The sequence below is a fragment of the Myxocyprinus asiaticus genome, chromosome 42, assembly GCF_019703515.2.
Source record: "Myxocyprinus asiaticus isolate MX2 ecotype Aquarium Trade chromosome 42, UBuf_Myxa_2, whole genome shotgun sequence".
In the NCBI taxonomy this organism is placed as follows: domain Eukaryota; kingdom Metazoa; phylum Chordata; class Actinopteri; order Cypriniformes; family Catostomidae; genus Myxocyprinus; species Myxocyprinus asiaticus.
Window position 1 is genome coordinate 25,229,526 of NC_059385.1, and position 27,275 is coordinate 25,256,800.

The 27,275-nt window shown below is 38.3% G+C and overlaps 1 protein-coding gene across 1 annotated transcript in view; it reads left to right on the plus strand.

Annotated features, from left to right (window-relative positions):
- The first annotated feature begins 4,471 nt into the window (after positions 1-4,471).
- The window catches only part of LOC127432734 (integrin alpha-1-like), an 81,029-nt gene continuing 58,225 nt past the window's right edge, over positions 4,472-27,275 (plus strand). Inside the window, exons 1-2 of the mRNA XM_051684114.1 lie at positions 4,472-4,666; positions 4,779-4,904. Coding sequence (XP_051540074.1) covers positions 4,648-4,666; positions 4,779-4,904 — 145 coding nt within the window. The 5' untranslated portion in view covers positions 4,472-4,647. The remainder of the gene's footprint in view (positions 4,667-4,778; positions 4,905-27,275) is intronic.

Below are 27,275 nucleotides of genomic sequence, written 5' to 3' on the forward strand. Positions count from 1 at the left end.
TAGGGACCGTCTGAAAACTCCACACACTAAAATTCTCCAAAATAATATTTTCACATTCTAAAGGTTGTAATAACATCCCAGATGATAGATGGACTTACTACAGGTGAGATTATTACAGTATGTTAAATTACAGTTGAAGTCAGAAGTTTACATACACCTTTAAATACATTTAAACTCAGTGTTTCACAATTCCTAACATTTAGCCATAGAAAACATTCCCTGTCTTAGGTCAGTTCGGATCACTACTTTATTTTAAGAATGTGAAATGTCAGGATAATTCTTTCTTTCATCACATTCCCAGTGGGTAAGAAGTTTACATACACTTTGTTAGTATTTGGTAACATTGCCTTAAAATTGTTTAACTTGGGTCAAATATTTTGGGTAGCCTTCCACAAGCTTCTCAAAATAAGTTGCTGGAATTTTGGACCATTCCTCCAGACAGAACTGGTGTAACTCAGTCAGGTTTGTAGGCCTCCTTGCTCGCACATGCTTTTAGTTCTGCCCACACATTTTCTATCGGATTGAGGTCAGGGCTTTGTGATGGCCACTCCAATACCATGATTTTGTTGTCCTTAAGCCATTTTGGCACAGTTTTGGAGGTATGCTTGGGCTCATTGTCCATTTGGAAGACCCATTTGCGACCGAGCTTTAACTTCCTGGCTGATGTCTTGAGATGTTGCTTCAGTATATGCACATAATTTTCCTTCCTCATGATGGCATCTATTTTGTGAAGTGCACCAGTCCCTCCTGCAGCAAAGCACCCCCACAATATGATGCTGCCACCCCCATGCTTCACGGTTGGGATGGTGTTCTTCGGCTTGCAAGCCTCACCCTTTTTCCTCCAAACATATCAATGGTCATTATGGCCAAACAGTTCAATATTTGTTTCATTAGACCAGAGGACATTTCTCCAAAAAGTAAGATCTTTGTCCCCATGGGCATTTGCAAACTGTAGTCTGGCTTTTTTATGGCGGTTTTAGAGCAGTGGCTTCTTCCTTGCTGAGCAGCCTTTCAGGTTATGTTGATATAGGACTTGTTTTACTGTGGATATAGATACTTGTCTACCTGTTTCCTCCAGCATTGTCACAAGGTCCTTTGCTGTTGTTCTGGGATTTGTTTGCACTTTTCACACCAAACTATGTTCATCTCTAGGAGACAGAATGAGTCTCCTTCTTGAGCATATGATGGCTGCGTGGTCCCATGGCGTTTAAACTTGCGTACTGTTGTTTGTACAGATGAACGTGGTACCTTCAGGCGTTTGGAAATTGCTCCCAAGGATGAACCAGACATGTGGAGGTCCACAATTTTTTTTATTCTGAGGTCTTGGCTGATTTCTTTTGATTTTTCTATGATGTCAAGCAAAGAGGCACTGAGTTTGAAGGGAGGCCTTAAAATACATCCACAGGTACACCTCCAATTGAGTACACCTCCTATCAGAAGCTAATTGGCTAATTGGCTAAATGCTTGACATCATTTTCTGGAATTTTCCAAGCTGCTTAAAGACACAGTTAACTTATAGTATATGTAAACTTCTGACCCACTGGAACTGTGATACAGTCAATTAAACGTTAAACAATCTGTCTGTAAACAATTGTTGGAAAAATTACTTGTGTCATGCACAAAGTAGATGTCCTAAACGACTTGCCAAAACTATAGTTTGCTAATGACTTCAATCTAAGTGTATGTAAACTTCTGACTTCAACTGTATATGAGTACAGTAATCAATTATTTGAGAAATAATTCACTAAAATTCACCAAAATGATAATTTCTCATTCTAAAGGTTGTAGTAACTTCCCAGAGAATAGACGGATTTATTACAGATGAGATTATTACAGTATGGTCAATTATATAAGTACAGTAATCAATTATTTGAGAAAAAAAATCACTAAAATTCACCAAAATTATATTTTCTCATTCTAAAGGTTGTAGTAACTTCCCAGATGATAGACAGACTTACTACAGGTGAGATTATTACAGTAAGTTTAATAATATGAGTACAGTAATCAATTATTTTTACATTTACCAAAATGCTTTTTTCAAATTCCAAAGGTTTTAGTATATTCTCAGTGAATATACTGACTTACTACAGGTGAGATTTTTACAGTCATTTTTATAATATTTGTACAGTCATAAATTATTTTCGAAAAATATTCACTAAAATTCACCAAAATGATATTTTCACCTTCTAAATGTTGTAGTAACTTCCCAGATGATAGACGGATTTACTATAGGTGAGAATATTACAGTGTTTATAACAATATGAGTACAATAATGAATTATTTTAGAAAAAATAAATAGTTGTGCTTTTCCACCTCCACCCACTTAATTATTGTGCTAGTGTCTTCTTTTCCCCAGAGTATTTATACTCTGCCTGTTATTTAGCTTTTTGCTAGATCATCATGTGTTAGATCATCTGCTTTCTGTCTGTTCCTGTTACTTGTTCAGGGTGTTTTGTATGTTCCTTTTGTGTCTCTGAATTAAAGTTTTTTTCATCTGGTTTGCTGCCTCCCTGTCTGTTGCGACCAATGCTACCTTACATTTTCTTGCCCTGATTTAATGAATTTGCCCTCTGATTGGACTTTCACTATAAATTCAGTTCTGTTCTCCCTGCTCTACCCATGAATGGCTGGGCAGTGAGAGCCCAGAAAAGAAGCATACAATGAAATGATTACTTCAAATGAAAGTAAAATTGATACACTTGATGCAAGTGGTCCTGACTGAAACAACCATTGATTAAAACCATTGTATCCCTTAAAATCTCCAATGTCACTCAAAGCCAATTAATTAGCAACAACTTCAGTTATTTACTGAAATAAAATGAAAAACACTGCAAGTTGACTTGCCTGTCACATTCTTTAAAGAAGATCCCAATTTAATTTAAAATAGTCTTACAGAAGGAACAAAAAAATAGAATAATTGCAATAAACTTTTTGGTGGAAACTTTTTTATGAATTTGTTAATAATTTTGTTAATGGAAATGTAGTAAATGTACCTTAGTTAAGAAAACTATTTATGACAGAATTAACATAACAACTTGGGGATCATTATAAAAGAGGAGTTTTTGAAAAAATAAATACCACAGATGTCCTACTTATTTGTTACTGGGAATTATCACAGTAATATTACTTTTATATCAGGTCTTATCTCACTTCATATAAAATGAAATATCTGATGAAATATCCAGTTGGAGAAATACTCATACAAACACAGTTTCCTTGCATTAAGTTTGCAGGCAAAACTTCAACCTGATGTTGCATTGAAAACAGAAGACCCCGATTACAAAAAGCTGGTGGATGACTTTGTCTTGTATTGTAGAAAACAACTGCAGCTGAATATCACAAACATAAAAAGCTGGTGGTGGACTTTGAAGGAACATCTGAGTCTGACTATCATTGAGGCACAGGACGCAACAGTACATCAGAGCAGATGGCTAAATATATGTAAAGGAAATGATCAGAAAGGACAGCTATACCAGAATTGATATACATTTCCTGAAGTCAGATGTTAAAGCATCCTCTCCACAACAGCTATTTTATGAGCACCGTGCTCTAGGAAGTGATAGTGGAGATCTCTCTCGCCCTCAGCAATCAGACTTTATTATGCCATCTCTCCTGATAAGCCTATATAACAGGAAGCAGATACAGTATTAACAGAAATGTATAGAATTGTTTCTAAAATAACTGATTTCTGTATTCATATCATAGAACATACTGTAATAATATCACCTGTTGTAAATCTGTATATCCTCTGAAAAGTTACTACAACATTTAGAATGAGAAAATATCATTTTGGTGAATTTTAGTGAATATTTTCTAAAATAATTGATTACTGTACTTATGTAATTGATCATACTATAATAATCTCACCTGTAGTAAATCCATCTATCCTCTGGGAAGTTATTACAACCTTTAGAATGTGAAAATATCATTTTGGTGAATTGTAGTGATTTTATTCTAAAATAATTGATTACTGTACTTATATAATTGACCATACTGTAATAATAGCACGTGTAGTAAGTCCATCTATCCTCTGGGAAGTTATTACAACCTTTAGAATGAGAAAATATAATTTTGGTGATTTTTTTTTCTCAAATAATTGATTACTGTACTCATATTATTGAACATAATGTAATAATCTCACCTGTAATAAGTCGGTAATAAGTTACTACAACATTCTGAATGTGAACATGTATTTTAATGTTTTTTTTTTTTTTTTTTTTTTTTATTTTAATGTATAACTTGCACGTCAATTGAAAGAATGAGTGGACATCTCCTATGTTTTAGCGTAGTGAGTGGAGTTTTCAGACGGTCCCTTACATCTGCAAGGCAGTCAAAGCACATCGGAGCGTTTTAGGCATAATTTTGCAGCCACACCAAGCGTTGACTGTTCAGAATCCAGTTGTTATGCCCATATAGTACAGTTGAACTCCCTTTAAACCAAGTGTGCTAATGACATCTTTATAAGATTTTTGACTGAAGAGAGCGCGGGTTAGAGAAACCGAATATCCAACGAATGTCGAATTTAAAACTAACTTTACCTCGCTCTCTAATCGACCCTAGCAACCGGGCCAATTGGTTGCTTAGGAAGCCTGAATGGAGTCACTCAGCACCCCTGGATTCGAGAAATATGCCTTGTAAAATCAGTCAATGAGTAATTTCAGTCTAGGTGTGAGACCCTAAAATCACCACACGCATGCACTGGTTTATGTCACATTGACTCGGCAGAGGAAATGCCCTCTTGCAAACTCAGTGTAACTGAATCAACTCTTTGCCTCCAGAGACTCGGAGTGCTGCACAGTTGAGCGTCTGCGCTTCCAAGGGAAGCAGCGTCATGTCCAGCCTCAGACAGGGAATGGGGAAGATGCTTTTTGGAGTCCATCATTTCAGACTAGCAGCAGTTCTAGGTAGGTTTTTTTTTTCATTATGTCTCATTTTACCTGTTTCCGGTAACATTTGTTTTACAATGTCAAAAACCTGAGCGCAAAAGTGTGCGCATCTCAGTTTATTCGCTGCGTGTGGCACTGCAGTACCGAAGGCAGTGCATGCTTTAGAATATATTATTAATGATCTGGTGTAATATTCACTTTGACATAATGCTCCACGGTCTATAACGCCACTCTGAATACAAGCCCTGTTATGTGTCCTCTCTTAGACGAAGCGAACATTACTGAAGCGCACGTTTACGCGGCGTATAACGGTTTCCCGGAACTACGCGTTGCGATTTACGCACAACACCATGTTCATAGTCTTTGTACATTATCTGCCGATTTGTATATATGAATTTTAATATGAAACGTACTTTTACAACTTTTAAAGAGTAATAAGAGACGTATATTCCTTGTAGTGCGTAAGCGTTGTAAAGCCATGACATCAGGTGCCATTCTGCTATTGCTGTCCCACATATAATCCATTAGCCTACTTTCAGATTCTGAATTTCATTTACACGTAAATTGAAATATAAATCAAGAGTTATGACTGTTTTCCATCAGAGTGCATTTGGCAAACTTTTAAACACTTTATGTTTACTTGTAGCTTAATTAACTTTAGTGCGAAGCGTAAATGTTACGTGGTAGAGCTCCGTTAACGAGCAGTCTGAGTAGCAGTCGATGTTGGTCTCTCTGTTTTTAGTCTAAACCAAATGAAGAGAGCTCAGATGTCTTCTTGGGTTCAGATTCTTAGGAATGCATGCGATGCAGGCTCGTGATCCGCGTTAAGGAATTGAGTTGATGATGCAGGTGCAGATAGAGGTTCACATTGACTCATATTAGGTGCAAGCACATCACCCCATAACATTTGTGTGTCAACAATTGTACTGAGAGACTTCAGCACTGCAGAGTGTTTAAGCATCATAGGCTTGACAACAAAGCATACAAATGACAACAAAGCATATCTATCATATTCTGCAAATGCAGAGCATGGCTTTTTATTAAGCTATATAATAAAAGATATCAAAACCAGCCTAAAAATAATTATGAGTTTCAATGAAGTCTGTATGCCATTATAATAAGTTGTTTATCACATCATTGTATTCGTAATTCATCCGGCCTATTTCCTTATTGAACAAGACTGCTGAATTGAACTAATGACTTGCCTCCTCCTCTTGTTCAGCCAGTCAGCAGATCCTTTTGTTCATGAACTAGATGACTTATTCATACATTTTGTTAGCAAACAAGTGTACCAGTACATTCAGTTTGTTCATTAACGAGACGTCTCATCTCGTTCAGACTCAAACGACTGACATGAACTTCAGTGAAGGGGTGTATTCGTTCATTGGGTGAAACCAATTATATGCTCCTTCGCAGCCTGCACTTAAATGCTATTGGCTCACACTATATTCAGTGTTACAGACATGAAAAGCCACCAAAGCAGTCTCGCAATTCCAGCGCTGGCCAGTCATGGATCTGCGGGCTGGTCAAAACATTTCAGATGGCTGTGTCACGGTGTGCAACTGCCAGCCAAAATGTAAACTTGTACACTTAAATGAAATGTCTTTTTTTTACATTTTTAAATTTTTTTTGACGTTTTGCTCTTTGCATCATGTCAGCCATAGTATTATCCTTTATTTATATTGGCTTAATAATTACTGTAACAACAGTATATATTATTTATTTATTTTTAATTATGAACCAAACCTCCCATACTCCATAAATACAAAGAATGTAAAAAAAAAAAAAAAAAAGAAAAAGAAAAAAAATTGACTCTTTTAACAGTTGTGCATTCTTCTGTTCAACACAATGCATTACTAATTTTTTTGCAAATTGTACCATCATTTATATTTGTGCCTTTAGCGTATTCTGGAAAATAATGATGAATCATTCCAAAACTTATTTTAATGCATTTTTAAGCCTCATATTTTTTATATATTAACAGGGCAACTCATCCATTGACTTTTTTCAGTCATTTAAAATAGACAGAGCCTAAAAAGGTTATAGCCAAAAGAAATTGACTTAATGGTTGTTAATGGTCATTTTATTATATTTCACTTAATTGTGCTTTAGTTCTTGCACACCCAGTTTTCTCTTGACACACCCAATGTCTTGTTTCTGGCTATGGCGCTTGATTAAATGACTCACTCATAACACATAGACATTCATTTGTCGCCACCTACTGGAGAAAATATGCATTCTCCAGAAATGGTCACAGAATGAATCCAAGTGTATTTGTCGGCATTCCACTAGACTACACGGCACGTCCGCTACAAGCAGCTAAAAGAACTTTTAAAATCATATGCAATCGCTGTATGTTTCATGTTGTCTTAACTATGTAAATATGATAAAGAATAACATTTAATTATGTCACATATCATATTATTAAACCAAGGCTATAAATGTTGAAATTCAGCATTTCTCATTCTGTTTTCTCCAGTTAGTTCACACTCTAACCAGTTAGCCTACTAGCTTAGCATACCGCTAGCTGATTAGCCTGTTAGCTACACAGCAGTACAGCTTCTTCTTCTCTTCATTTTCATTGCTCTTCTCTTCATTGTTGCTACCTAGCTCTACGGTGGTATGATTGTATCCATTATAACTTTTAAATTGCAGTATATTTAATAATTTTAAACTTTTTATTTTTCAATCTTTGTGATTAGGGTTAGGTATATGGAAAGGGTTAAGGCTATGGTTAGGTTTAGTGGTAGGTATAGGCAGGTTTGTGGATTTGAGTCGCATGACTTGGACTTGACTTGACATAATCAAAGAAGACTTGCGACTCGACTTAGACTTTTACAACAATGACTTGCGACTTGACTAGGAATCGAGCCCTTTGACTTGGAAAGACTTTATACCTTCTAAAACCAAAGATCAGAGTTGTACATTTAAAAATGTGCAGCAAATCAACAATTCATTTCCCCAATAAACAATTAATTTGATTTTCAAACCTGCATTCCCATGCTCCACATTCAACCAATCAGACAACCAACCAATCAACTTCCACGAGAGTAGGACCAAGTTTGACGATTGCATTCAAGGATGGCATAGCCAAAATGATACCAAAGGTAATTTCATTTGGATATAAAAAATACAATATCGAAGGCAATAAAAGGATTGCAACAAGTAGAACGTGTTGTTTAAAAATGACAGATGCTTCATCAATTATTTTGCATGCCTCCTTGCTGAAACCAGATAAAAGATGCACTGTGGACCAATGAAGGTAGGGTTGCCACCCATCCCTTAAAATACGGGATCAATACGGGGATGCGATTTGTCATTTATATAAGCTGGTAAGATGGTGTCATGGTGAAATCGTTTCAGATTGTTAATTTAACATTAAGTAGGAAATTTTGCTTACGTGGGTAAGGGGTCATCTAAAAAGTCCACACATTGTGCTAAAATATGCTAATACTGTGGGTAATTACTAAAGAAATTAATACTTGGACACTAATTTGGGCAAAGAACACTAATTACTTGTTTAAGACTTGACACTAAAAGTTGAGGACATGGGACTTAACTTGGACTTGCCTGTTTTGTCTTGGGACTTGCCTGTCTTGACTTAGGACTTGACTTGAGACTTGAATGCAAAGACTTGAGACTTAATTGTGACTTGCAAAACAATGACTTGGTCCCACCTCTGGGGATAGGTGTAGGTGTAGGGTTGCAGAAGGACACCAAATAAACGCAACAAAGACAGTGTATGAATGTGGCATCTAACTCTTGCAAGACTTCAGCATTTGGCTGAAGGGGGTTATTAGGTTATTAGAAGGGGGTTTTATTTGTTGTGGCTGTAGCTTGTGGTAGGCGTATCTTGCAGGACACAGACAGACCCTTCTCAATTAAAATACCCACCGCTGTTTGGCAAGCCACTAATACGGAGAAGTGGAGTGATACAAATAGTGAAGAGTCCCAGTGTTGTTGGGCTGTATGTCAGCACTCTTGGAACACTGCCGGTCCAACTGAAATTAGAGGACCAGAACAAACTGTGGTATAATCAAATTCATGGTCCATGGTTTTTATTTGGTACTGTGAAGAATATGGTAGTGCAATGGGACATGTCCAGAAAACCATGTTATTACTATTGTACTATGTCTAAAAAACATGGTAACGCCATAGTACTTTTGTGTTAGTGCAGGTAATACTTTCCTTCACTTACTTTTGTGTCCTCCTAGTTTTGCAGAACAGCACACACTCCCTTGTGGACACCACAGAGAAAACTAATGTTTGGTTATAAGAGCGTCTCTCCTCCATAGACCCAAAGACCCCAGATGTGATGACTGTAGTGGCGGCATTTAAGCTGTGTGAATTCCTAATGGAGATGAGCGTGTAGTTTTTTTGGCTTGAGACCCTTTAGAGAGAGCATCTGGATTCAATCTGCACGTGTGGGACAAGTGAACTTAACATGGATTGCATGGAACCCCACACAAATACACATATGTTCACATACATTCACATTTAGTCTAAAGGCTGTGTAACATCAGAACCGTTTCTAGGCATAGGTGAACTAGGCAGACGCCTAGGGCGCCATCAGCTGGGGGAGGGGGGGTGCCAAATGATGCGGTAGCCACGTCTGCGTACTCCCTCGACAATCGCAATCTCGCCTAGGGTACTTAAATGGTCAGAAATGGCCCTGTGTAGCATGGTATTAAAAGCTCTGCTGTAAATGTTGATTATTGAGTAATTTACTTTGAAAGATTTTTTTTGCTGGCTCTTTCAAGTTGTGCCGATTGTTACAAATGCTGATTCATTGGAGATTCAGAATTATGATTAGAACTACAAGCATACCATACTGTTTTATTAGATAAGTCAGTAAAATTACATAAACTGGGTTTTCGTTTAGACTTTTAGATCTTGACCATTCTTCATCATTGTGGCACTTACACACAGATGCCTCAAATCTCCCAGAAGACTCTGAAATGTCTTTGTGGAGGTGAGGGCGTGGTCGAGCACCTTGTCTGGGGAGAGAGAAAGCGGTAAGGACATCCACCTGAGATGAATTGTGACTAATTGCCATCTCTATGTTCACAGTGAGAGTCAGGGGAGATAAAAAGACGGTCAGTTCACAGAGAGAGGAGAGAGACAGACAGTCTTCCTCCATTCTTTGAAATCAAGCCAGATAGCTTTTCATTGCTGATCACAAACAAATGTTTAGAAAAAAATACCAAATGTAACTGTATTTCCAGATAAACACACACACAGACTCCTGTATGTGGTAAAGGTCAGTCTGTCAATACTTGGGATTTTCTTGCTTGGACTAACTCTTTCCACAGTGCACTCGGTTTTAATAGAATGCATTCCTTCTGTGTGTGCTTTATATACAAAACGCTTGCACTGTTTCAAAGAAAAAATCAGTGTTGGGTAGTAACAGATTACTTGTATTCTGGATTATGTAATCAGATTTTTAATATATAGTACTTGTAATTAGATTACATAAAAATTTTCAGATTCATGTTACTTTTATTAATGTACATATAAAAATGTACGGATTACATTTTTTTATTACATTACCAATCGTCATTGTCTATCAGTTTTGAAAAACATTGTTTTAGTATAAATGACCCTTTAGGCACATTGGTTTTACTTAACGACTGAAAAAAGTAAAAGTTGCCATTTGATTTTATGTTTACTAATTATTCATGAAAGGAATGTTATTTGGTACTTAATAGATTTAAAATGAATGATTAGATTTTCATCAAAAAATTCAATGAGTAACACATAGGTAATACAAAAGAAATCAGAATAGATTACATCTAAAAGATCATGTTACTGAGAACAATTTTAGTAATTTAATCTGTAATCATTACCAAATTACATTTCAGAAGTAATCTACACTGTAAAAAATTGCTGTAAATTTATGGCCAAATTCCAACAGCAATCTACTGTGATTCTTAAAACAGTAGTTTGCTGTTAAAATGTTGCATTTTGGGAGATCAAGAGCAGTCTCACTGTGAAGTGACTAGTTTTATGGTAAATAGCTGTTCTATGCAAGGCATTAGGGGAAAATGAACATTTAAAATCATGATGTCATCTTGGTGAAAGCTGTAGTGACATTTTGAAACTTATATTTTAACCCCACACGCCCACCCACATGGTTAGTGCTCATGGTGTTTCTGACCAACTCCTCTGTTCTTTATCATCTCACATCAGCCTTCACTTGTCTGTCTAATGAGAAGTCAAATAATAATAAAAAATCAACCTTTGAAGCAATGTACATATTAAATGTACAATTTTGCCAGAACTGAACAGTGTATTTATTTATGAAAAAAAAAAAATGAAAAAAAAAAACAACAACAATAACAATCTGTACACAGTAAAATAACAGTATAGCACTTCAATGTAGGTTATAATGGTGAAATACCCATAAGCCTTTGCGCTTGAATAAGTATGTATGCTTTGGCAATGCATTGGGGCTACAAAAAAAAAAAAAAAAAAAAAAAAACATACAAAAAGTTTTTATTCAGAGTCTTAGTTTAATTAGTGTTGTTGTTTTGTTATCAATAGTTGTGTTTTGATTGAAGTCACCATTACGGTGATTAGTGATCTCTTGAGCTAGCACCTTGGACCTTCTTTATTATTATATTATGTTCTTCCAGCCAATCAATTTATGTTTAAGTAAAACGCAAGTTGTTGCACTGTGCTACTTGGAAGACAAAACCTAAGGTCAGACTGAATATCTGATCCTACCTTGCAAATGGCACTATATGTGGCAATAGTGATACATTACACATAAAAGCAAACACAGTAAAGGATATTTCAGCAAAATGATATTACCAAAACAAATGTTTGATGTTTCTGATGAATTTATAGCATAACTCGAGTTTTTATCAAGACACACAGATATCAACTCTCGGCATACAAAACGCAACAATGGTGACAATTAACAAACATACTTTTACATAAAAAAGTAAAAGCTGAACATTAAAATATAAGTAACTTGGACTACAACAAAAACAACGTAAAAATAAACCAGTATTACTTTAAAAAGTAATTTCTTCATGCCGCAGTGCATGCTGGGAACATAGCTGTTAATTTCAACAACAGTAGATAGTATGTAATTTGACAGCTATATGCTGCTAAATTACAGTTGTATTCTGTAGCTGTAAAAACAGTATCTAGCTGTTAATTTCAGCAACAGCAAGACACTTTTAATTTTACAGTAACATGCTGGCAACCCTGCTGCCAGTTCTTTACTGTTTTTTTACGAGACAATTGTTAACAATATACCTAACACTGGAAATAATTAATTTGTTGAATGCATAATGGCAGAATGGTTTGGGTACCATCTCTCCTTTAAATTTATCTCATCTTAATCACATACTCATTAAACTTGTTACTATCACTTCATTAATTGATTTGTCTTTTAGCCTGCACATGTAGTATGGCTGCCTCTGGATTTATTGTTACCATTTGCAGTTAATTTAATAATGTGTGCACCCAAAATTGAGTCATTAGGAATAAATGCTTCAAGTGTAGCCTTAGGAGCTGAAGTTAGTCCTCTGCCACTCCCCTCTCACTGGCTTGAAGATTGTCACAGTTGTAAATCTAAAGCACCTACAGGCAAATGCTTCAAATCTCCCTGAAGACCTTGCTCTGAACTGTCTTCTTCCATACTTGGAAACTTAAAAAAGGCATAACATTACAGGCAGACAGGCCCCAGTCCTCTCAAAGGAAACACCTTGACTCATGATTATGGTAGAAAATTGTTGTAGACAGTAGACATGGTTCATGTACTGTTTTTGCACAGCTATGAGAAATAATTTCCAGAGCGGGCAAATTAGCGTGGATTGATGGTACCTAATGGGCAGTTCAATAGCACTGCAGACAATTTGTTTTTAAGGTGGTAGTGGAAAATTAATTTGGTGTCTGTCAGACTGACCATAAAGGCATCCACATATAGTAGTTCAAAAAGTATTTGGCCACTGAAGCTGTGCTTAAAAATGTTTGTATTTAATTGTATTTTAGCTCTAAATTCACATTTTTACTCCATGACAGTTAGGTTTAGGGTTACAGGGTGTGGTAATAAAATATACATTCCTGTTGACTGTTATGCATCAATAACAACAAAAATTTAAACAACACTTCCAGCTTCAGCCACTGGGGGCAGTGAATAAAATTTTGGTAAACTTTCGACCTACTGTTGCCGAATTCACAGTGTGATCAGTCTGGTTTGTTTGAGCATTCTGACCAGTCCAACCTAACAACATTGGCTCAACCAATGGCGTTTGGCTTGAAAAGCGTGCTTGTGCTATCTTTCTTTAAAATAAATGACACTTGGTTTGATATTTTGTTATTTAATGCTGTAACAGTCATATATACTGTATTTTAAGTACTTTTTGGGGCCACCGGATTGGGAAGCGTGGAGAGGATAACAGGAAATCATTGACTTTTTCTGAAAACTGGCTCAGAATGTGGCTGTCGAGTTTAAAAGAAATGCAGTTATGATCACATATATCACACATAATTGCTTGTTTGGTCAGCCTCCAACTAAAACATGCCATGAATTCAACAAGCTATGAAAACATTTTTTGAATCTGATAAATGCCTATCATGCGATCAGGAATGATTCTTATGAAATTTTGTGATCACCTTAAGTATGTTCCAGGGTATATTAAAGGTGCAGTATGTAAGATTCAGAAACTCTTGTTATTAATGACACCTGTGGCCATTAAGTGAACTGCAGCCAGCTACCTGTTACTCGTGCACACACTCCATAGGGACGCGAGCGAGCGAGCATCGGCCAAAACAATGACATAACGTACAAAGAGACTGAATGTGATTCACCGGCATCATGCTGACAGATGAGGTAGCATAATTAAAATTACACAATTATGATTGTTTTACTACAAACTTTGAGACTAAACTAAAACTACTTATCAGCTAACATAGCATACTGATACACAAATACAGCTACATACTACCGAACTATACCAGACAGTTTTATGTTGCTCTGCACTGTTATGTTGCACTCAGAGATGGAAACTCGAGTCTGCGACTTGGACTTCAGTCGCGCTTAAGTCGCAAGGTTTACTCCAGGTTTACTTAACTCGCATCTGGCCTGTAAATGATTTACACTTCCATAAGCATTTTATGACCCTGTATGACTTATTCCCACAGATCGGTTCTTTCTCGTGGTGCCTGTGATTCGTAGAGACTCAGGCTGAGTTCAAAATCACATACTATCATACTACTCTGACTATTTCTGCCATATATTTATATGGTAGAAATAGTAGGCTATGAGTAGTACGCTAGTATGCTATTCCGAATTCAGCCTCACTCAAACTCGACTGATTCAAAAGAACCGATACAATGGAGCGATTCGTTCATTCATTGATCTTCGCTTCAACACGATGATGGCATCAACTAAACCGCCCTTCATCATAACATCTGTTTTCAAAAACCTTCAATATAATGGCAATAAACAGAATGCTGTATGTAAAACATGTGGGATGAACATCAAAGATGCTAGCACAATTACATCAAACTTCATTAGACATTTGAAAACTCACACAGAAAGGTAAATCATGCTTTCGTGCTGTGAAAAAAAGTTTAGCTAATGTAGCTAGAAAGGTAAACTGTTGTTTTTAGGTTTCTTACTTTAGTTTTACGATTTTGTTTTTACTAATCCCATCTCCTTTTAATTACAAAAAAGTGAAAACTAAGTATGTTTTTTAGCATGTAAACCTATATGCAGTAACTTGACTGAAATTATTGTTAAAACATCGCTAGTCCCTCAAATATCTCAATGAGGCTTCTGTTATTTCTCACTCTTTTCTATAAATGAAAAGACTAAATAGTAAAATTTGCAGTAAAACTTGTATATGCCATTGTCATGCATATGGGGTCTATATATATAGCCTGGAGTAATGAGGATGCATATATACAGGTGCATCTCAATAAATTAGAATGTCGTGGAAAAGTTCATTTATTTCAGTAATTCAACTCAAATTGTGAAACTCGTGTATTAAATAAATTCAGTGCACACAGACTGAAGTAGTTTAAGTCTTTGGTTCTTTTAATTGTGATGATTTTGGCTCACATTTAACAAAAACCCACCAATTCACTATCTCAAAAAATTAGAATACATCATAAGACCAATAAAAAAAAAACATTTTTAGTGAATTGTTGGCCTTCTGGAAAGTATGTTAATTTACTGTATATGTACTCAATACTTGGTAGGGGCTCCTTTTGCTTTAATTACTGCCTCAATTCGGCGTGGCATGGAGGTGATCAGTTTGTGGCACTGCTGAGGTGGTATGGAAGCCCAGGTTTCTTTGACAGTGGCCTTTAGCTCATCTGCATTTTTTGGTGTCTTGTTTCTCATTTTCCTCTTGACAATACCCCATAGATTCTCTATGGGGTTCAGGTCTGGTGAGTTTGCTGGCCAGTCAAGCACACCAACACCATGGTCATTTAACCAACTTTTGGTGCTTTTGGCAGTGTGGGCAGGTGCCAAATCCTGCTGGAAAATGAAATCAGCATCTTTCAGCAGAAGGAAGCATGAAGTGCTCCAAAATTTCTTGGTAAACGAGTGCAGTGACTTTGGTTTTCAAAAAACACAATGGACCAACACCAGCAGATGACATTGCACCCCAAATCATCACAGACTGTGGAAACTTAACACTGGACTTCAAGCAACTTGAGCTATGAGCTTCTCCACCCTTCCTCCAGACTCTAGGACCTTGGTTTCCAAATGAAATACAAAACTTGCTCTCATCTGAAAAGAGGACTTTGGACCACTGGGCAACAGTCCAGTTCTTCTTCTCCTTAGCCCAGGTAAGACGCCTCTGACGTTGTCTGTGGTTCAGGAGTGGCTTAACAAGAGGAATACGACAACTGTAGCCAAATTCCTTGACACGTCTGTGTGTGGTGGCTCTTGATGCCTTGACCCCAGCCTCAGTCCATTCCTTGTGAAGTTCACCCAAATTCTTGAATCGATTTTGCTTGACAATCCTCATAAGGCTGCAGTTCTCTCGGTTGGTTGTGCATCTTTTTTCTTCCACACTTTTTCCTTCCACTCAACTTTCTGTTAACATGCTTGGATACAGCACTCTGTGAACAGCCAGCTTCTTTGGCAATGAATGTTTGTGGCTTAACCTCCTTGTGAAGGGTGTCAATGATTGTCTTCTGGACAACTGTCAGATCAGCAGTCTTCCCCATGATTGTGTAGCCTAGTGAACCAAACTGAGAGACCATTTTGAAGGCTCAGGAAACTTTGCAGGTGTTTTGAGTTGATTAGCTGATTGGCATGTCACCATATTCTAATTTTTTGAGATAGTGAATTGGTGGGTTTTTGTTAATTGTGAGCCAAAATCATCACAATTAAAAGAACCAAAGACTTAAACTACTTCAGTCTGTGTCCATTGAATTTATTTAATACACGAGTTTCACAATCTGAGTTGAATTACTGAAATAAATGAACTTTTCCACGCCATTCTAATTTATTGAGATGCACCTGTATATATCTATGCATCCTCATCACGCCAGGCTTAGTGCGAGAACACTATCAAATTTGATCTTTCTGAAATGTAACCAGCCTTCTGCATAAAACTTTGTCTTTGGACACAGAAAAACATTTGCTCACTGTAGTAGAAAACAGTACTGTGTATTTTAATTGAAAGATTTTAGTAGTATGCATAGTACATTTCGCACTGTATGATAATGAGGAATTTCTTGAATTACCTGAAAATTCTCTTTATGTTCTGTTTCATGATATTTTGGCAAACTTTTGAATCAAAATTCTATGAAAATTGTAAATTAATTCTTTAATTCATTGTTTACTATATTCCTGCTCATAAATATCAAAAGATATTTGCTTATCTTATTAGAAAATAGAGCTCTGAATTTCTGTTTAAATTGATTAAATTAGCACTTGGGTTAGGACTATGCCCTGCAACTGCATTTTGCATTGTTGATCTGTTTTCATGTTATTTAGGGAGAACTTTTGGATTTTTTTTTTTTATTGTTTACTGTATAAAAATTAAATTAATGATTTAAGTAAAACCTTGTGTGCTTCATTATACAATTTTGAATAAATGAACAAGACATTCTCTAGAAGTAATTAGTTTTAATATTTCATAATTGAGTTAGCCTAATACACGGTTACTTACACTGGAGAGCAGCAGGAGTTTAAGGACTATTGTCAAAAACAAACAAAAAACAACTAAGACTTGAGTTAGACTTGTGACCAAAGACTTGAGACTTGACTTGGACCTCAGGGACTTGTGAACATGTCTGGTTGCACTATTGTATGTTTTGTATGTCATATGTTGTACTACAATCAAGAAACCAGCATATTTGCTTACATTTATCCTGTATACCTGACTTTTAGTATGAAGAGAAGATTGTTGAAATTATTTGAAAGTTATGAAGCAAGGTAGCTTGCAATTCCACAGCATTAGCAGGCAAGATCAATTTAGCTAAAATTGCACAGATCAGTCCTTATGGCACTATATTTCATATGCTTTGCAATTATGTAAGCTTACCTGTCTAATAAGAAGAACGGCATTTCAGGGTTGGTTTTAATCCCCAAAACCGAACGAAGGTCCCTCCAGGAATCAAATGCCCTGCCGATGTTCACTCTAGTTTTCGCTCGACCATGATCACGTTCCCGCTTAGCCATACTGTTTGTTGTCGCATTTGAATAGTGGAAGAGAAGCACTGAGGCAAGGCTCTTGGGAGCGTGCATAAACGTCACAACCTTTGGATTTTCCCGGTAAAACCAACCCACTCCCTTTGCATGAAAATCAGTCTACGGGCTTTAATGGGCAACCTAGGAAGTCTGGGAAGGGCTCATTTTTTATGTTGCGTTACAAGCCGTTCACACAGTGGCAAAAAAAGGTGAATATTACATGAAAATTGTTACATACTGCACCTTTAAACATCCTGGGAAACAATGGCCCTCCCCTGCCATCAGCTTTGTGCTAACAGATGAAGACTGTAGACTCGACAATGCAAAAACATCCATGTAAACATATTGGGTATCTGACTTTAGTCTTTTGTCTTTAAAAGCCAATTCACATTTCCCCAACAAAGATCAACCAACCACAAACTGGGTTGTTGGGGCAATGTGAGAATGATGGTTATGTTTCTCAACTTTCTGAATGCAACAGCCAACTTAAAATGTTTTAAATGTTGCTTTTTGTTGCAGCAGTCTGAATTTGTCTTAAATGAGATTAAACATGGACTCAGTTATAGTGACCATTTAAAGTGGTTAAAGTGGTCTTGGTTTTCTAAGGCATATTTTATGTTGTTTACTTTTCACATTTGAAACAGTCAACATGCCCACACTTTTGAGCTAATACACTTGACTTCAAAAAGACATATGCACAGGAATTACCACTTCTGAGAACAGAATAATTGTTTTGTTTTTTTGCATTTGCATTTGCATTTGCATGCAGATCTACTGAGGTTTTGCAGTTGTATGTAAGAGTAACGTCCTGGTTACTTTCGTAACCTCCGTTCCCTGATGGAGGGAATGAGACATTGTGTCGATGTAGTGACACTAGGGGTCACCCTTGGGAGCTCCAAACACCTCTGATCTTTGAGAAAAGGCCACTGGGAATTGGCGAGTGGTATTTGCATGCCACTCCCCCAGACCTACGGGTATAAAAGGAGCTGGCTTGCAACCACTCATTCAGGTTTTGTGATGAGTAGCCGAGACAAGGTCCCGGCCATTTCAGTGGGTAGTTTAGTGTTGTGGCAGGAGGGACACAACATCTTGTTCTCTCCATCAGGGAACAGAGGTTACGAAAGTAACCAGAACTTTCCTTATCTGTCACTCACTCGACGTTGTGTCGATGTAGTGACACTAGGGGTCCCTATACAAAACGCCACAACTAGTTGAACTGTGTTACGTGAAATTGCGGTGCGAGTCAGGCAGACCATTGTGTGCCTCGTAGCCAGCGCATCCAGCCGTCACATAACCTCCCCTGCACCTCGGGGACAAGTCGACTGCCCAAAAAATGGGGACTGGCTGCCCCAGCCACGGCCTCTTCTCTTTCTACTAACCAAAAGTAAAAATCATTCAGTTGGGGGCCATATAGCGTCCACGTCAGGGGGTGTCACTCCCAAGGGGAAGACACTGTGGAGACCACACCCTGCCTGAGGGGGAGGAAAATGTGTGGAAATACGTCGCATAGTCTTACTGAGTCTTGTCGGCAGTGTCTCATGTGGAGATGTCCCCATGGTAGGTCCTACCCAGGAGGGGAGGAGCTCTACAAACATGGCAACCAGGGGCAGAGGGGCCTCTGCCCAAGGAAGATGCAGGTTCACCAACGGGGGACTGTCTCACGGAAGATACATCACACAGGGTTACATATGGACAACCAGTGCATGTGGAGCACCTACCCCAGTACAGGGCCAAGTTAGCTCACATACTGGGCTGGCAACGAGTTTCTCTGCAAACTCGCCTGCCACAGGGCTAAGGAGAAAGAACATCCAGGTTCCACGACTTCGTGAACACGACTGGGGTAAAAAGCGCACATCTTCGCCTCCGGGAGGGGAAAGAGGCTATACGGAAGCGGTACACCCGGCCAGCTATCCCGCAACTTACCTGCTCGTACCTGACAACACATGGGACGAGACTGGCTCAACCCAGAGATTGTAGAATCTCGTGAAGGTATTGGGTGTTGCCCAGCCCGCTACTCTGCAGATGTCTGCTAAAGAGGTGCCATTGGTCCCACTCCTAGTAGAGTGTACTCATAGCCCCAAGGGGGCGGCATGTCCTGGGTGTGATATGCCAAAGCGATGGCGTCAGTGACCCAGTGGGCGATCCTAGAATTGCCATTATATATATATATATATATATATATGAGACAGCGCTCCCTTTCCGCTGTCCTCCAAAGTAGACAAAGAGCTGCTCAGATCATTTAAAGCTCTGTGTGCAATCCAAATAGATGCGCAAAGCACGCACCGGACACAGCAACGATAAGGCTGGGTCTGCCTCCTCCTGGGAAAGCGCTTGCAGGTTCACCACCTGATCCCGAAACGGAGTCATAGAAACCTTGGGCACATAGCCCGGTCAGGGTCTCAGTACCACATGGGAGTATCCCAGAATGAATTCCAGGCATGTGTTGCTGACAGAGAATGCCTGTAGGTCCCCTATCCTCTTGATGGAAGTGAGCGCAGTCAGGAGGGCAGTTTTCAAGTAGAGTGCCTTTAGCTCAACTGACTCCAGGGGCTCAAATGGAGCTCCCCCCAAAGGACCACGGAGAGATCCCATGAGGGAATGAGGCGTGGTCTGGGAGGATTCAACCTCCTCACACCTCTAAGGAACCTGATGAACAGGTCGTGCTTCCCTAAATACTTACCGTCAACTGCATTGTGGTGTGCTGCCATAGTGGCCACGTACACCCCAGAAGGGACGCAACCTCCGCACGCAAGGCAGCGGCGTTCTCACCCATCACCGAGGTGCAGTGGATGCCGTTGAACCTGGGCAGATGCCTGGCAAACTGAATCGCATAGCCGAGGCGGACGGTCCTGGTCAGCCACCGCGATAGGTTGGGGAGCGCAATCCATGGCCCCAATTTCCGGGCGAGGGGGACCAAGGGAACAATCGCGTCGGACGTACCGGCGGGTGGGGCCTCGCAGCAGGGTGGAGCCTGAGGCGCCACGTTGGGGGGCTCGAGCCTGAACTCGTGGCCGTGTTGAGTCTGGGGACATCGAAGCACTTACCTGGCTCCGTATACCCACCATAGGACCAGTCCGGGACGGGGAAGGAGGGAAATTGTCCTCATGGCCATGTCGTGGACCTCTGGCTCGGTGGCCATGTCGTGGACCTCTGGCTCAGCGGCCATGTCGTGGACCCTGGCTCGGCGGCCATGTCGTGGACCTCTGGCTCGGCGGCCAAGTCGTGGACCTCTGGCTCGGCGGCCAAGTCGTGGACCTCTGGCTCGGCGGCCATGTCGTGGACCTCTGGCTCGGCGGCCATGTCGTGGACCTCTGGCTCGGCGGCCATGTCGTGGACCTCAGCATCTGCCTCCCCCACAGTGAACGTGGAACCAATAATCTGCAGGGCGAGGTCGATATATTGAGCCAGGCTGTGGGTACTCTGACCGCCTGGCATCAGAGAAGAGATGGGCTCATTAAGTCCAAATCGGAAACAGTCCTTGAGGGCCACCTCTTTAAAGTCCACCTGGCAGGCCAGAGCACAAAAGTCCTCCATGTAATCCTCCAGGGGACGATTCCCCTGACGTAGGCGAACGAGCTTAACTACTGGGTTCATTATGGGCGGTCCGGTATTCTGTAACGAGTGGCTAGCGCTGACAATGACGAAGACGATGACGTGAGAACCCAAGTGCAAATTTATTAATAAACGTGATATCCAAAAAACTCTAATTACAAATGTGAAACATAAACATGACTTGACTTAGAACTTGACTTGGCATAAACATGGCTGGACATAAACAGACAATGTTACATTCACAATACCTGACAACCAACAATGGAAAACATGAGGGCTTAAATACTTGGACATGGGAGAACATAAACCAATGAACAAACAGAACTTTAAACAAGATAATCAAACAATAAACCAATGAAAACAAGACACATGAACATGGAGGGAAAACATGAAATCACATGACTAGGGACACATGACATGAAACAGGAAATAACTTTCAAAATAAAAGACATGAAAAACATGAATCAACAAAATACACATGCCAATATATATATATATATATATATATATATATATATATATATATATATATATATATATATATATATATATATATATATGTATATATGTATGTGTGTGTGTGTGTGTGTGTTTGTGTGTGTGTGTGTGTGTGTGTGTGTATAAATGTCCACAAAATACTGTAGCTTTTTTTCCCCCCTTCTCACCATAATATTTAGCTTGAACTTTGCTCTCTCGAGTGATTTCATCCCAAGAAACACATGAATCATATACTGTACCGTACGGCATAACTAAGCAAGCTTGACCATGATAATGTCACTCCAACTTAAAGACATCAGTTAGTCCATGTACATGATGTAGGGCTGCTTGAATTTCAACTGGATTGTCTGGGTAATATCTGGAGCAGAGTATCGAACTCCCCATCAGTGGGACAGGCAGAACAAGCTAACTATTTCCAGAGCCGAGCTAGCACTTGTGATGTTCTGTGATTAACCCCTGGGATGTTTCCTTTTTATTCTCATGCTGCAGAGACATAGCCTAGACTTTTTCTTTTGGAATGAGGGTAGTGGTATTTATTTGACTTAATGTGCAATAATTATTAAAACATCTGTTTTATGTCTATATCTTAAAGGGATAGTTCACCCCAAAATGAAAATTATGTCAGCATTTATTTATGATCATGTTATCCTAACCCCATATGACTTTGTTTCTTCTGTGGAACACAAAAGGAGTTCGTTTGCAGAATGTTCAGGCTGTACTTTTCCATTCTATGAAAATGGATGGTGACTATGACAAGCTTCCAAAAGGACAAAAAGAACCATAAAAAGTAGTCACACCATTTGTTCCCTTTTATCTCCTTGTCGTAGTCAAGTACCCTTCTTGGAAGACAGTTTTGTGTGAGAAACAAACCAACATTTTTGTCATTATTCACAAAGAAATCTCTCAAATCTTTTTCAAAACATTTCAAACGACATGAGTGATGATGACAAATTTTCATTTTTGGATAAGCAGTCACTAGTTCAAGGAACACTTCACATAAAGAGGGAAGGCAATATATTCTTAATAAAAAAGTACCATAATTTATTGTCAGCTTGTAGATGGTGACTGAAACTGTCATACTAGCTTGTGTTCAGTCTTGAAAGGTTCTCCAGGGATGAGTTGATGGTTTGGATAGTTACTTCCCAGCTCAGCTATTAGGCAGATCACATTTTTTATTTACTTTCCCAACTTCCTCACACATAGAGAAACACTGTCAATGTCATGGATACTGCAATGACAGTTTATATACAGCATATCCATTTCCCTACTGTATATCATTGTATACTCTTGATTATTTGGCTGTTATTTCTTTGTTTGATGCAGGATGTGACCTGCTGTTTCCTGCTCTGTGTATTTTTAGTTTCAAAACAGCTCTGTGTGATGTTTGAGCAAGGGTGGCTTCCTGGCTCGTCTGTGCACAGTGTGGCTGACTACATGCAAAACTGAGTGGGAACGGCAGTTTTTGGGCAGTGCATGGTGTGTTTGTGTGTGTGAGTGTTTTTGTACAAAATGGGCATCAGACAGAACATGATCAGGGGTCCACATCCCCTTTTAGCATGGGTGAAATCTGGAATGAAAGCTTCTGTAATCAGCAGGGAGCATTATGTCATTCTGTGGGTAGACTTTTACATAGCCAATAAAATGCTGGCCCTCCAGAGGACACAATTCAGAGAAGCAGATTCTGAATGGGATATTGGGTTGATATCTTTTTAATTCTGACATTTGACATTTTTTGACATCTGTGCTCATGTATAAAATACTGTGACATGCACAGAACGGGGGCAGCAGGGGTGCATAAAACAAAATTAAAATCTCGTAATAATCTCACAATAACAGTAATGTGTTATTATGAGGTTTCTTTGTAAATCGCGTTACAAGTTACAAGCGAAACGCGACAGAAAATATCTGTTTACAGCATATACACTCTAAAAGCTTTTTTTTCCAGGTCATTGCTTGATTTTAATTTAATATTTGAGTGAAATAATGTGTTGTTTTCTATTCACGAACCTTCCAATCAGCACGATGATTTGAAGGTATGTTTGACATGAATTTGAGTTCACCGTGAATTCAGCTACAGTATGTTGAAAGTTCTTCTGATGAAATCGGTCTGTGCTTACCAAAATTCGAACTACTGCCCCCAGTGCCTGAAGCTGGAAGTGTTGTTGACCCTTTTCTGGGTGAAATGTTCACAGGGTGGCACCAAAAATGGGTTGTATTTTTAGTGTGTAAAAACCAGGAATTAATATCTTATTAACTCAATCCACTAATCCAAACCCTAACCCCAAACCTAACAGTCAGTGGAGTAAAAATTAAATTTTTGAGTGAAAATGCAACCTAGAATCACGCTCACAATTGTTTATGTGTTATGAACTCAATTACTTCCTGGTTTCCACAGGAACATAACCCATGTCTCGGAGTGAACATGATTACTTCCTGGTTTCCAAGGGACCAGGACCCTAGTCTTAACCTTTTCACACATATGATCAAACCGATTTGATTACACTAGACTGGGCTCAGACGCGTATGATCAAGCCGGTGCGATCTACATTCATACTGCTGCTTACCAGCAGAGAGGGACTGAAGCGGTTGTCATAATGAATCAGTTTCTCAAATAGTCTTCAGCATCACAATATCTTAATTTTTTTATGTTACAAACATTCAAATAATCACCAAATAAAAGTATAAAGCCATTACCGTTGGAGCTGACAGTTTTGCTGCAATGCTGTGGTGATATTTTCTGACATCAAACAAAGAATGTTGAAACTAGTCAGTCCACTTGAGCCTTTTCCCATTCTGCCTGTCACTCAGTCTCACCACTTCCGGGGCTGGGAAAGTGGAAGGGCTAGGTTTTTATAATCTTCTATGCTGCCCTGAAAAAGTGTTTCCCTCATCCTGATTTCTTCTGTTTTTGTGTATATCTAATACGAAATTGTTTCAAAAATTAAAACAAAATCTAACATAAAACAAAGGCAATCTGAGTAAACATAAAATAATTTTTTTTAATTATAATGTTATTTATTGAAGCAAAAAAGTTATCCAATACCAACTGGACCTATGTGAAAAAGCATTTGCCCCTTAGTTACTAAATCCCCAAATCTATAAAACTGCATTAATAATAGGGTTCTGGACTAGACACACCCAGGCCTGATTACTGCCAGCTGTGTTCAATCAAATCAACACCTAAATAGAACTTTTTCAGCAGCATGAAGTTGGCTAAAAGGTCTCACCCAGTAGCACACTATGCCAAGGTTAAAATAAGGAGGAAAAAGGTGATTGAAATACATCAGTCTGGGAAGGGTTACAAAGCTATTTCAAAGGCTCTGGGACTCCAAAAAAACCACAGTGAGAGCCATTATCTCCAAATGGAGAAAAATTGGTGCAGTAGTGAACCTTCCCAGAAGTGTCCGACCTTCCAAAATTCCTCCAAGAGCAAATCGACGACTCATCCAGGAAGTCACAAAAAAGCCAAGGACAACATCCAAGGAACTGCAGGCCTCTCTCGCATCAATAAAGGTCACTGTTCATGACTCCACTGTCAGTAGGACGCTGGCCAAAAATTGCATCCATGGAAGAGTGGCGAGGCGAAAACCACTGCTAACCCAGAAGAACATTAAGGCTCATCTGAATTTTGCCAAAACACACCTTGATGATCCTTAAACCTTTTGGGAGAATGTTCTGTGGAATGATGAGTCGAAAGTGGAACTGTTTGGAAGATGTTGTGGCAGATTCTCCAAAACAGTCATCAAAGCTCAGTCGAGTCAAAGATTTCTCAGAGGCGCAAAGTTCTGATTCCAAAAATAGTCTTTTATTACAGAGTAACAAAGCAGAAGTGGTCCATGGAGCATCTAAAATTACACTTCAGAATCATGCCGTTTTTTATACACTTTCTGTTCTCCCTTATCTCTTTGAGTGATGGCCTCTTCATCCAATGAAATCGTTTTATGCCTCCCTAATTTCATCTTTGCTGTCTCCCTTTTAGCTGGTCACCCTTGACCCCAACTTGCTTCAATGATGGCAAAAGCATGACTATTTCATTTTCTATGTATAAAACACACTGCAATCACTTCATATGGTTACATATTTTATATTGACTAAGTATCCTTACATCCTGCATTCATTTGATTAGTATATTAAATGATTTCCCTTATTACAGTCGTTAGTTACACATATTCCTAAAAATGGAGAGTTGTATGTCCGCCCACATACATGTTTCATCTCTTTTCTAGCACTAATTAGCACACATATTTCATCTGCCTTTTTTGGACACCAGGCAGTTTCTGTCTCTGACATTAAGTTATCCTTTTAATATCCACCTTTAGAGTCATATAAAGTTTAACAAATAAAGGCTGTCCACCTACATGTTTTTCATGTCATTTCTAGCACTAATTAACGCACACATTTATTTCATTCTATTTTTATTTATTTTTTAATTATTTGTTACTTTTGAAATGTATTCCACTACAGATTACAGAATACATGCTGTAAAATGTAATTTGTAATGTATTCCATTAGATTACTCAAGGTCAGTAACGTATTCTATATACTTTGGATTACTTCTTCAGCACTGGTAGATTTTTTCACTTGTTTTGACTATAAAAACTCTGCCAGTACAGTAAGACAAAATACACATGTTAAAAATACATTCTCTGAAAAACCTAAATATCTTATGCAGTGTTGTTTCTAAAACAAGATAAATCAAACTGATCTTGTTTTAAATATTTTTAGATATTTTTACAGGAAAACAATACAAAAATTATTATCAAGAATACGATTTTTGCTCTAATATCAAAGGTCTTACTAGAAACAAATAAAGTATGATCCAATGTGACTTTTCTTGATAAACAAATATGATCGTGCCTGGTAACATGTGCATGTAAAATTGCTAGAAATAGCATTTTAGCTTATAGTGTATAGCTGACAATTTACACAAGGTTTATTTCTATTTCTTCTGCTCCAAACTTACTTCAAACTTACTTCTCTGTCTGCTCGTATGAATGTAGCACATCATAAGAAAGTGTTTCACCACTGTTCAAATGCACTTTGGATCGCGTCATTTATATGTATAAATGTTTTCCATCTGAAAGGACTAAATATTAAATGAAACAAATGACAATAAAATGCAAAGTCATCTCTTCAGTAATCAAAATACTTTTTGAATGTAACTGTATTCTAAATACCAATGATTTAAACTGTAACTGTAGTGGAATACAGTTACTTATATTTTGTATTTTAAATACGTAATCCCATTACATGTATTCCATTACTCCCCAACCCTGCTTGTTGATGTTTTGTATTGTTGTGCACTGGAAGCTCCTGTCACCAAGACAAATTCCTTGTATGTGTAAGCATACTTGGCAATAAATCTGATTCTAATTCTGATTCTGATATATCATCTGCTTTTTTGGACACCAGCTCTGCTCTTATTAAAACATTAAATTATCCTTTTAGTATCCCCACGCACATCTCCCTTTGGGTCATACACATTTTGACAAAAAGAGGTTGTAATTCTCCCAAGAGAAGCCAAGCTGCATTTTTCCATTGATTTGCACTTTGATTATTAAACTGAGTAAATGATAATTAAATCAATAAATGAAATATCTAAATATAATATGAAATATCTAACATATTGAATAACATTCATAATGCAGTTATTCATAGTACATTGATTA